Raw genomic sequence first — 13773 nt, 5'->3', positions numbered from 1 at the left:
TTTTTTCCCCATGTTTATGTTGGTGTCTGAAATAAACCAAACCAAACTAAACTAAACTAAACTAAACTAAACTAAATACACTGTGAAAAGCAGAAATCACGCTGTGACTCACCTGTAGCCACTCTTCTCCGGCGATGGGCTGGGTGGGGTTGGGGAACCACCCTGAGCGACTGGCGACCAGCCGGGCGGCGCCCATGGACCCGTGGATGTCCCTCATGGACGACGCTGAGATCTGGGAGTCCGGTAAGAGCCCTGACAACATGCCCTGGAGCTCTGAACAGGGAGCATCTGCACAGGAAACACAGGAACCAAGACTGAACATCAGCACCCACAACATTTAACATTTAACCCATGGAAGTTATTTAAGTTATTTAAGTTCAGGTTCCACATTCAGACCAATATGTGGACAGTAAAATACTAAATTTTCCAAATTTTCCTGTTTTAGTGCAAAAAAATAACATTAAATTATGAAAATATTTACATTTACAAACTATCCAAAGAAAAAAGATATGAATAACCAGATTTTTTTTATTTGTTAAGGAAAAATAAGCAAAATTTTAATTATATTATGACTCAAATGATCATTTATACATGTGCATTACAGATCAGATCTACAAAGGCACAAAATATTTAATAACAGGTAGAATATTGTTAAATTACACTTAATTTTCTTTTTACATTTCAGGTTGTTCGTATTTGTTCTGGTTTTTCACATTTTACTATTACAGGATAGTTTGTTAATATAAATATTTTCATAGTTTGATGTTATTTTTTGCAGTAAAACAAAGAAAAAAATTGGAGTTGTCATTATTTATGGGCATAATGTAATATTTTTTCACATTAAACCAAGAAAAAAACCCAGTCATTATTTATAGGTCATTATATTATTTAGATCTTATTGGTCTGTATGTGGAACAAGAACTAAAACCAGTTCAACATTGATCATTAATGTCTTCAGTGTAATTTTTACATTTCACAAATCCATCCCACTGACCGTATTGGACCCTTTGCCGGTCCAGTTTTGGCCCACGGGCTGCATGTTTGACCCCCCTGATTTAAAGGCTAAACCATTTAAACCACTTCTCTTCTATCAGACGTCGCTCTGGGCTGGAATTTTAATGCACTTTTAAGCAGGAATGCGTCTGTGTTTTTGCAGTTCTGTTTGTTCCATAATCGAATCCCAAGCACCGACAGAAATAGACAAATTCGGTTATTTCTGACATTAAAAAGGCTGATGTTTGACTTTTATTAAATGCACTACAAACCACTTGACATTTCCACAAAATGACAAATATCCAAGTTAAATATTTTCTGCATTGCACTTCCAGTCTGTGGAAGTAAATGAAGAACATTTAGAAGACGTCAGACAAACAGACATTTAATCTGAACACCACTTTAATCAGTAATAAACAGTCAAATGTAAATTATTTATAAACTTTTTCTGCGGTATTATCATCACAGAACAGCTTTTTTTCTGCTTTTTATCAGCCTTTGTTAATAAGATAAAAATATTGTCGAAGTTTGGGGTCAGAATCCTTTGTTTTCCACTGTTCGTCCTCATCATTGGGTTAAATCATGCTAATGCTAACGCTACAGCCCTTAGCCTTTCTGAGCAGCTTTCCATGAATTCCCATTGTTATCTTTCATCCTGTTGGTGCAAACTTGGATGCAAAACTTCAACTGTGCAAGCAGCGTGGATTCTACGTGGGGGAATTGAGCCAAAGAACTCCCAAAAGAAAGAAACTAAATGAAAGCGTGTTGCAGATCAAAGGGATACTGTTTATTACACTGACAATCAGTCTGACAAGCATCAGAATGTGTCAACGCTATGAAAAACGACAAAAAACAAAGAGGAGGAAACACAGTAGCCGCTGTTATTTGAGTATGAAGTGTGTCAAAACACGAGAGAAGGAAAAAGAAAACACGAAAGCAGGGAGAAGATGCAGGATGGAAGGAGATCATGCAGGAGGTAGCTTTTTAAGACATTTTTCTTGTCGTTTAAAATCCACAAAAATAACCTAAATACACAAACAGGTTATCTACAGGTTTGATGAAGCTGCATGTATGACTTTTTAAGACATTTTTCTTGTCTTTGGTCAAATTTGAAGTGTTGAACCCGTCTGAACCAGATTTGTTGGAGTTATTATACACCTACACTAAAACACACGAACGAACAAAGAAAAAGGCAAAATAAAAAATATACCAAAAACATGCTAAAATACACTAAAATACACTAAAATGTACTTAAACACACAAAATATACTCAAAAAAACCCCTTAAAATACACTAAAATGCTCTAAAGAACACAAAAATGCATTAAAAATGTCAAAAATATGATAAAATGCACAAAAAACACAAACAGAATATCTGCAGTTTTGATGATGCCTAATTTTTCTTGTCATCTTTGGTTAAATTTCATTCCCTCCATTCACATTTATACCAGTCCAAAAGGCCTTATAGTTATTGTATTGAACCAGTCTGAACCATGTTTACATCCACTAATAATCCATTTCTATTTGTCCATGATCAATGTTTGTGCTACTGACATTGAGGCTGCTAAACCTCAAACCTAAACCCCTCCATCCGTGAATGATTGGATTAATTATGTACCACCATGCACAAAAAATATTTTAAAAATCCACTAAAATATACAAAAAAATCAACTAAAACACGCCAAGAAACACAAAAAATCCACCATAATATACCAAAATATGCTAAAATACACTAAAATATACAAAAAATCCACTTAAACACACTAAAGAACCCAAAAAAATCCACCAAACTATACCAAAAATACACTAAAACACACTACATTAAAAAATAAATACACTAAAACACACCAAGGAACCCAAAAAATCCACCAAAATGTACCAAAAATATGCTAAAATACACTAAAATATACAAAAAATACACTAAAACACACTAAGCAACACAAAAAATCCACCAAAATATACCAAAAATACACTAAAAAAACAGTACAATAAAAAGTAAATACACTGAAACACACCAAGGAACCCAAAAAATCCACCAAAATGTACCAAAAATATGCTAAAATACACTAAAATATACAAAAAATACACTAAAACACACCAAGCAACACAAAACATCCACCAAAATATACCAAAAACATTCTAAAATACACTAAAATAAACAAAAAATACACTAAAACACACTAAGGAACACAGAAAATACACCATAAAATACCAAAAATATGCTAAAATACACTAAAATATACAAAAAACCCACTAAGAAACACAAAAAAATCCACCAAAATATACCAAAAACATGCTGAAATACATCAAAATGCACAGAAAATACACTAAAATGTATTAAAACATGCTAAAATACACTAAAATATACAGAAAATACACTAAAACACACTAAGGAACACAAAAAATCCACCAAAATATTCCAAAAATCCACTGAAATGCAGTAAAATACACAGAAAATACAGTAAAATGTACCAAAGCATGCTTAGACACACTAAAATACAAAAAATACACTACAGTACACAGAAACACCTAAAAATATTTTTTTTAAAAACACACTAAAATGCAGTAAAATACCCAAATAATACATGAAAAACAGCTTAGAATACCTGAGCTTTAACAAAAAATGAGAAAAGAAAAGGGAGAAGATGTGGAATGGAAGAAGGAGAAGGAGGAGATCATGCAGGAGATAAACAAAAGGTCAAAGATGGACAACAAAAAAGTAGAAGACGAAGAAGAAAAGGAGTGGAGGAGGAGGAGCAGGGGGAGGCTGACAGTGAAGGCTGATGGTGATTGATGGTGACATTCTTGGGTCTTGGTGCAGATGAATGTTTAATGCGGTGACGTTTCCAACCGGCGCCTCACCATAGTAAATAATGAATCAACAGTAAACAACAACAACAACCAGCTCGCTCAAAAGCTCCACAACAGACGCTCAAACTGATTAGTAACAAGGAGGAGCTATGATTAAGCTGCTCCTTCTAGTCCTTGTTTTCAGCCTCTGTGTATATTTCAGAGCGTCGGCAGTCTCTGGAGAACGCGGCAGCAGAAACACAAGCCAGCGCATGAGAGCCCTTAACGCTGACGAACCCATGGATCCAGTACGTAGACACATCCACTTGAAGGTCTCACACAGGTTGAATCATGTTTCCACTGAAGCTGAGCCCTCACACACTCTCCCACTGAGCCTTCGCTGATAACAGCGTCCTGCAAAAGCTGAAACTACACCACAGATGCTCCACGAGGCCTTTACTGTACAAAACGCCTGGTGAGAAAAATGAGAACGGTACTAAAAATAAATGATTGATAAGAGCTGCAGGGCTGAAGGAAAGAAGAAGGGATGGAGGAAGTAAGACTCAGGACATGGAAGATTTAAAGACAATCTACCAAGTACTGATGTTCCAAACTCTATCCGCTCAGACCTATTTCAACCGAAAACACCAAAGAACCAACGCTATGGATCCACAGACGGAATCAGTCACTGAATAAAGTATATTAAACCAAACTAAGAGATGGTTTTAACAGACGAAAACTGGGTGAAACCAGTATGAAAGATGGTGAAACTAAATAAAAAGATGCGGGGGGATCCCAATGCGGTTTTCGTCCTGGTCGTGGAACGCTGGACCAGCTCTATACTCTCCATCGGGTGCTCGAGGGTTCATGGGAGTTCGCCCAACCAGTCCACACTTAAATTAGTTAAAACAAATTAAGAAATGGTTTTAACAAGCTAAAGGTTAGTAAAACCAGTATAAAAGATGATAAAATTCAATAAAAAGGTGGATAAAATAAATAAGAGATGGTTTTAACAGACAAAAACTGGGTGAAACCAGTATGAAAGATGGTGAAACTAAATAAAAAGATGCTAAAACAGACAGAAAATTTGGTAAAATAAGTCTAAAAGATTGTACAACCAAACTATTTAATGGTTAAATCACACTTAAATTAGTTAAAACAAATTAAGAAATGGTTTTAACAAGCTAAAGGTTAGTAAAACCAGTATAAAAGATGATAAAATTCAATAAAAAGGTGGATAAAATAAATAAGAGATGGTTTTAACAGACAAAAACTGGGTGAAACCAGTATGAAAGATGGTGAAACTAAATAAAAAGAAGATAAAACAGAAAGAAAATTTGGTAAAATACGTCTAAAAGATTATAAAACCAAACTATTTAATGGTTAAATCACACTTAAATTAGTTAAAACAAATTAAGAAATGGTTTTAATAAGCTAAAGGTTAGTAAAACTAAATGAAAAGGTGGATAAAATAAATAAGAGATGGTTTTAACAGACAAAAACTGGGTAAAAACAGTATGAAAGATGGTGAAACTAAATAAAAAGAAGATAAAACAGAAAGAAAATTGGGTAAAATAAGTCTAAAAGATTGTAAAACCAAACTATTTAATGGTTAAATCACACTTAAATTAGTTAAAACAAATTAAGAAATGGTTTTAATAAGCTAAAGGTTAGTAAAACTCAATGAAAAGGTGGATAAAATAAATAAGAGATGGTTTAGACAGACAAAAACTGGGTAAAAACAGTATGAAAGATGGTGAAATTAAATAAAAAGATGCTAAAACAGAAAGAAAATTTGGTAAAATACGTCTAAAAGATTATAAAACCAAACTATTTAATGGTTAAATCACACTTAAATTAGTTAAAACAAATTAAGAAATGGGTTTAACAAGGTAAAGGTTAGTAAAACTCAATGAAAAGGTGGATAAAATAAATAAGAGATGGTTTAGACAGACAAAAACTGGGTAAAAACAGTATGAAAGATGGTGAAATTACATTCAAAGATGTTAAAACGGACCAAAAATATGGTAAAATAAGTCTAAAACCAAACTATTTAATGGTTAAATCAGACTTAAAGATGATTAAATTAGACTAAAGTATAGAAAAACTAAACTAAGAGATGGTTTTAAGAGACTAAAAGTGAGTAAAACTAGTACAAAAGATGGTAAAACTAAACAAAAACATGAATAAAATAAAGTAAAATTGTAAAAAACTAGTAAAATAGTAAAAAAAAAAAAAAAAAAACCTGAAATATAGTTGTCTCCAGTGGAAACAACAACAATAGCTTCTATTAAATATCCTTTTTTTCTCCTTTGACTCTAAGTTGTTTCTTTACAGTTCTCATCCCATCTGGTCACTTTCTGATGCACCACTCACTGCTCCCTCTAGTGGTCACATTACATCCTCCGGCCCGTCATAAACAAATACATTCACTTCATATCTGTACAATCCGATACATTGGCATCTTTGGCAGAAGTTCACAGCTCTTTATTCTAAACAATAATGATAATTTTAGCTCATTTTCTCCTATTTTAAAGTAGAAAAAATAACATTTAAACCCTTTACGGAAAATAAATAGAAGAGGAAGAATAATGGAAGAGGAGAGATGACTGAAGAAAACTGAAGCAAAACAGCAACAGTGAAGGTGTGGGATGGAGGGAAAAGTGGAAAAAGCGTGGAGTCGGAGACATAAAAGTGTGATTTAAGTTAATGACATGTCACTGACTGACTGCTTTATGAGCCTGTGCAGGGCATTATCGCGTTTCCCCTGGCGCTGTGTTAGCCTGTGTGTTTGTCAATACGTCTATCCGACAGAAGAGGGGAAAAAAAAAAAAAAGAAAAAGAAAAAAGCACAGAACCTGAACTGCTATTATCGGGTCTGTTTGGTGCAAAAGTTTTCTCTGCAGGTTCTAAACATAAACAGAAGGACCGTTGGTTTTCCTTTTGTTTTTACATATCGCTGTTCATATTTTAAGTGACGGATTGTGAATGCTGTGGTGCAGCAGAAACGGGTGGATGAAAAAAACAAAAGGAGTAGAGTGATAGATAAAGCAAATTTAGGTCTTAAAATAAGTTGAAAAATACACTGTAAGGACACTAGTATTGGCACACATTGAATTCAGGTGTCTTCTTTCTAATACACTAAAGAACACAAACGAAATGCACAAAAATGTGCTAAAATACACCAAAAAATACATTAAAATGTACTAAAACATCCTAAATTGCACAATAATACACCAAGAAGCATAACAAATGCACAAAAATACCTGAAAAACACCCCTAAAATACACTAATATGCATGAAAATACACAAAAATACACTAAAATGCACTAATATACACATAAAATACATGAAAAACACCTTAAAATACACAACAATACTCTAAAATGCATTAAAATATACAAAAATACACATACAATACATGAAAAATACCTTAAAATACACAAAAATACTGTAACATGCATTAAAATACACGAAAAATAAGTTAAAATTAAATTAAAATCAAACTTTAAGGAAATACTTTTTATGTATTTTACAGCATTTTAGTGTGTTTTTTTGTGCATTTTAGCGTATTTTAAGGTGTTTTTCTTCTATTTTTTGTACATTGTAGTGTATTTTAAGGTGTTTTTCTTGTATATTTTGTACATTTTAAGGTATTTTAGCATGTTTCTGGTGAATTTTCGTGTCGGTGTACAATTGATTTTGTTTTTATTTGATTTTCTTTAATCCATGACTATGATTTTAAATGTTCTTCCTCTAAATTTCTAAAACATTTTTCATATTCTGACTGTAAATAATAATTTTTCTACCACAACTAACCATCTACTTTCTTCACATCTCACTGAGGAAGAAAAATCTCCCTTTAAACTTTAACAAAATACTGATGTTCATAAACTATATGGACAAAAATATTGGGACACATCATGTTTACAGCTGTAAGATGATGATTTGAGATAAAAACATCAATATTTCCCAACAATGCAATGATATTTATCCCATAATATAAAACTATATTCTGACAATAGTCGTTATTATTGTTTTGTATCCCAGACCCCTGTTAGAAAAGAAACACCTGAATCCAACGTGTCCACATACTTTTGTCCACATAGCGTAGTTTGAAAAATAGGTGATTGGTCGACAGGACGGTATCTGATTTCCGCCGTCCTCCCACTGCAGCGCGCGCACACACACACACACACACACACACACACACACAGTATGATATTGTTTTGGTGTGATTGTGATTTGTGTGGGTGCTGAAATAGCCCTCCCAGATAAGAGCGGATCTATCCCCCTCAATGGCCACTACAATGGCAGCAGCGAGAGGCCCTAACCTAATAATGATACAGTGGAGCGGGGACACACACTCAAATGGATCGAAAACGCCTTCTTTCGCCGTTTCATGCCACGCACAAACACGGCGACGCGCTCACAAACACAGACGCTCTAATTAAGTTTTATCTATTTATAGTATTGAGCTGATTATGCTGGTTTGAAATGGTGTTTGTTTGCCAGGGCTGCAGATGAAAGCTGAGAGCCCGTTACTCTCTGATGTTATCACCCACACATCACACTCTAGTATTATTCTATTAGTGTGTGTGTGTGTGATGTGAGTGGGAGACAGAGAGGGAGGATATGTATATGAAAGAGTGAGGCCATGAGTGTGAGTGGGTGTGTTTTGTGCCTGTGAAAGACAAAAAAAAAAGGGGAAAGTATGAATAGAAGCACCGGACGGACAAATGGACCCAATTATTTATCATCATATTATATAGATGGGAAAAAAAAAAAAAAGATGCTGCCAGGAAATGACTGGGAAGTTACACTATATTACCAAAAGTATTGGCTCACCTGCCTTGACTCATATATGAATTTCAGGTCCATCCCATTCCTAGTCTATGGGCTTCAGTCTGACGTGGGTCCACCCTTTGCAGCTATAACAGCTTCAGCTCTTCTGGGAAGGCTGTCCACAAGGTTTAGGAGTGTGTTCATGGGAATTTTGGACCGTTCCTCCAGAAGTGCATTTGTGAGGTCACACACTGATGTTGGACAGAAGGCCTGGCTCTCAGTCTGCGCTCTAATTCATCCCAAAGGTGTTCTATGGGGTTGAGGTCAGGACTGTGTGCAGGCCAGTCCAGTTCATCCACACCAGACTCTGTCCTCCATGTCCAAATGGACCTTGCTTTGTGCACTGGTGCACAGTCATGTTGGAAGAGGAAGGGGCCAGCTCCAAACTGTTCCCACAAAGTTGGGAGCATGGAATTGTCCAAAATGTCTTGGTCTGCTGAAGCATTCCCAGTTCCTCTCACTGGAACTAAGGGGCCAAGCCCAGCTCCTGAAAAACAACCCCACACCACAATCCCCCCTCCACCAAACTTTACACTTGGCACAATGCCGTCCGACAAGTATTGTTCTCCTGGCGACCGCCAAACCCAGACCCGTCCATCAGATTGCCAGATGGAGAAGCGCGATTGGTCAGTCCAGAGAAGGCTCCTCCACTGCTCTAGAGTCCAGCGGCGGCGTGCTTTACACCACTGCATCCACCGCTTTGCATTGCACTTGGTGATGTATGGCTTGGATGCAGCTGCTGGACCATGGAAACCCATTCCATGAAGCTCTGTGTGCACTGTTCTGGAGCTAATCTGAAGGCCACATGAAGTTTGGAGGTCTGTAGCCACTGACTCTGCAGAAAGTTGGTGACCTCTTTGCACTCTGCGCCTCAGCTTCCGCTGACCCCGCTCCGTCAGTTTACGTGGCCTACCACTTCGTGGCTGAGTTGCTGTCGTTCCCAAACACTTCCACTTTCTTATAATCCAGCTGACAGTTGACTGTGGAATATTTAGGAGCCAGGAAATTTCACCACTGGATTTGTTGCACAGGTGGCATCCTATCACAGTTCCACGCTGGAATTCACTGAGCTCCTGAGAGAGACCCATTCTGTCACAGATGTTTATAAAAGCAGTCTGCATGCCTAGGAGCTGGATTTGATACACCTGTGGCCAAGGAAGTGACTGGAACAGCTGATTCTGATTATTTGGATGGGGGAGCCAATACTTTTGGCAATATAGTGTATGTTCAATTTCAGTTCAGTATACAGTATAGGGCAGGGGTGTCAAACATAAGGCTTGTGGGCCAAAACTGGGCCACCATAGGGTCCAATAAGGCCCTATATGGAAGATTAGTGATGTCCCGATGTGGATTTTTTTGCTTCTGATCCGACTTTTTTTTTAGGATTAGTTTTGCTGATACTGATCTGATACTGACTTTTTTTTTTTACCGACCACTCTTCTAAAAAAATCCCAGATCGACAGCCAATACCGATCTGTAGGTAGGATCAGGATATCCCTACTGAAGATATTAACAGTGGGGGGGTGTCGAACTGACCTTAGTTCAGGGGCCACATACAGTCTGATGTCAGTTAAAAGAATAGAATAAAAACCTGTAAATAATGACCTCTACAAACTCTGTGTGTACTTCAAGATTCAAGAATATTTATTGTCATTATGTGCTAACATAACGAAATGTAGACAGTTCTGGGCCACGAAGGAGCAAACTTAAATACTCAGATATTTTAAATGAAAACAGTATAAACACAATATAAGCACAAAAGATCGACGGACGGACGGACGGACGGACGGACGGACGGACGGACAGACAGACAGACATAGATAGATAGGCTTAATTTAGAATATAAGTAGGCAAAAGAAGTATGAAAATGTGAAAAATGTGGAAAAATAGTAAAATTATATTAACAAAATATTTACATTTACAAATAAATATGAACAACCTGAAATGTCTTACGTAAAATAAGTGCAATTCTAACTGTTATTAAATGTTTTGTGCATTTGTGGATCCACTCAGTTAAGTACATTTAGTTAAGATAAGATTAGATACGATAAGATTAAAATTAGATTTCTCAGTTGACAGCCGCAAATGCATAAAGTGCAGTAAAGACAGAAAACAGAAAAATACACAGTTGTGAAACATAAAATATAAAGACAAAAACATAAGTTTACATAAACATGAATAAACATAATACTGTTGAAACTGCACTTATTTTCCTTGTACATGGTGGTTCAGGTTATTCATATTCTTATCAAATAATTTTACTTTTTTCACATTAAAACAAAGACAAAAATGTGCTTTATTATTTATAGGTTGTTGGGTGTACTGTTTTACTGGTATGTGGCCCCTGAACTAAGCTGCCTTTGACTCTCCTGGTACATAGAACTAGAATCAGCAGGACATGTAAGTGATAAAAGCTGCAGAAAACAGCAGGTTCTTGGTTTTTCTTACCTGTGATCTGACAGCCGTAAAGTTCGAAACGCAGCGCGATGCCGTTTTTCCACGTCTGAGGTCGGATTCGGACGAAGCGAGCCAGGACGGGCTGTGGGATGCGGTTCAGAACCACCTCAGTGGGGTCGGTGTTGGCATGAAACACCTGGAGAAAGAAGAGGAAATGGAATATTATTGACAAATGCTAATGTCTAACAGATGCTTAAAGGTAACACGTGAAACTAAATAATGACAGTTCATTGATTAGGGTTTACTAATGGTTTTGTTGCTGTTGATTGTTGAAATTTTTTTTTTGCATTTTTCAACAAAACATGTATAATTCTGCATACTTTAGATCCATTTTCATTATCATATATGTGTAAAAACACCTTGTAAATCACTCATAAAGTCTGAAGTACATGAGTAACTAACTACAGCCACAAGAAAATGGAAAAAATAATTTTCTCCACACACTGGTTTTGGATTAATTTGGTTTTAGTGAAACCCAGACTGGCTCAGATACTGAACCAAAGCCTTATAATGACTGGAAAAACTCTGAATATGAGGTAACAACCCAAAATTGGCATTAAAACCCACATGGAAGTACGTTATCATGTAATACCACCGACATCTGCTAAACACATGTCCACAAATCTGTAGCTCTAATTGAATGTCATGAAAAAATGGCAACTGTTGTCTAAAAATACTACATACATGTTTGATATTTAGGTCTGATTCGCTTTATCTAAAAGGTTGACTGGTGAAATTTTTTGGTAAATTATCACTGCATTAATTAGATTTTAATCCTAATAATCACAAACACAAAGCTCTAATTGGTTAAGGAGACAAAGGATTTTATTACACATATGTTTTACTAAATTTCCATTTATTTAATTACAAGACACAGTCAGTTAGCGTAGCTATGTTAGCTAATGTTAACATTATTTTGATATATGCATATACTGTCACTCAGCTAGCCCGCTAATTAGTGTTTTTACATTATTTTAAGTGAGTTTTACTGTCATCACACACAAGTACATGTGTTAACATTTGGTTATCTCAAAGTAGGTGGCATTTAATATAACATCTCTTGTGTTTTCACTGAGATTTAAGTAAAGAAGTTGTAACGCTAACTCTGTTTTACCATGGAGTCTGTCACTTCCTGATCTGTGCATGTGTGATAAAAGACCCCTACTGAGCAATTTATGGTAGTTTTTACCAATTTAAATAATGTGTTACCTTTGTTTTAGTAATACTAAAATATAAGGTCAATATTTTTTAGGTTTTTTCCAGTCAATCAGCCGTCATTAGCAAACAGGCTAATGCTAATGCTAGCTAGCAAGCTAACTCAGCCAGTTCAGTCAGACGAAGGCAAGATACAAGTTATTTTATCAGTTTAAGTATTTAGTGCTTTTGAGACATCTGTCATGGCTTCAGCTCCAACTTATTCAATTATACTATTATTATTATTATTTTTATCAGCATATTTCACTTGTTATTTCTGCTTTAGCTGAAGGAGCCGCACATGCACTGACCCGGATAGCAAATATTTTGGCAGTATTATGGTATACATTTGGCATTTTTGGCTTTCTTTTGGCGTTATGAAAACCTTTAGGCTGAACTGTGGTATGATTAAGGTTCTCCATAATAGATCTGGAGGCACCAGCAGTATACGGCTGAGTTCTGGCATATGTGTGGTTAACCCAAAGACTGGGCAAAGAGAGGGATCAAGTATAGGGATGGTATGGCACGTTTATGGCAAACCAGAAGACTGACTAAAGAGCAGCAACATCTTATTCCATATATGGATGTGTTTTGGTTGTGTTTTAGCAAATTTCTGTAAAGCCAAAACACTGCGCAAAGAGCGGGAATTTCTGCCCAGAAGAAAAACTTCAAGTTAAAAGCATGATCAACACAAATTTTAGGTGAATTCTGGCCTTCTTTTGGCCTCTCTTTGGGTCAGTTTTGGCTACTTTTTGGCTGGATTATGGGGATTTGGGGCTTTTCTGGGACAATCATGGCTATATTTTGGAAGTCCACAATTAGTTTTCGGTGAATTTTGGCTTCCTTCTGGTTCGATTTTGGCTTGCCTATTTTGGGCCATTTAGGGCTCAAACATCCGCCCAGAACTTTGCCAAATGGCATGCCAGTTTTGGGCCAGATTTAAGCCATAATGATTTTGCTAACTGGGGAGTGACAATAAAACAGAAACTGATTTAAAAAGACAATGTAGAGAACCTTCTATTTCATTAACATTACATGTTAGACACTGTACAAAAGTACAGTAAAAGTACTAAATATTGGGACACATCACACCCAACACTAATGAAAATCTACATGATCAGTGAATTTAATGTAGGAAAATACCAGATTTTCCCAAAAAAAAGCAAAATGAAGAAGATAATATTACTATAAATGGTGATAAATCACCTAAGGAAGGTTAAATATCGAGAAAAAATTCATTTGAGAACGTGGCACAAAAGTAACACTGGGTCTTTATGGGTTAAAATACCATGTTAATACATAATTCTGTTGTTTTACTGATATGATGTGTTTATCAGCGTGCAGCTTTACTAATGTTTATATTCTCTCCATGATCATGAAACATGTCTTTTTCCTAACAGGCCGGTAGCAGATGTTTACAGCAAAGACTCACCACCAAACAAACCCAGAACCAACAGGAGCCGAACCCACTCGGAAGTACCGTTTTCTCGTCTTA

General features: G+C 36.0%; 1 protein-coding gene across 2 annotated transcripts in view; it reads right to left on the bottom strand.

The window, feature by feature from the left end:
• The window catches only part of LOC115412168 (neuropilin-2-like), a 208172-nt gene that overhangs the window by 66184 nt on the left and 128215 nt on the right, over window positions 1-13773 (bottom strand). For both annotated transcript variants that reach the window (XM_030124508.1, XM_030124509.1), the window contains exons 8-9: window positions 11076-11220; window positions 113-288 (exon numbers count right to left, since the gene is read on the bottom strand). In XM_030124508.1, coding sequence (XP_029980368.1) covers window positions 113-288; window positions 11076-11220 — 321 coding nt within the window. The remainder of the gene's footprint in view (window positions 1-112; window positions 289-11075; window positions 11221-13773) is intronic.

This window comes from Sphaeramia orbicularis, chromosome 21 (genome assembly GCF_902148855.1).
Source record: "Sphaeramia orbicularis chromosome 21, fSphaOr1.1, whole genome shotgun sequence".
In the NCBI taxonomy this organism is placed as follows: domain Eukaryota; kingdom Metazoa; phylum Chordata; class Actinopteri; order Kurtiformes; family Apogonidae; genus Sphaeramia; species Sphaeramia orbicularis.
The sequence above is the reverse complement of the archived record's forward strand: the minus strand, read 5'-3'. Positions and strand labels throughout refer to the sequence as shown.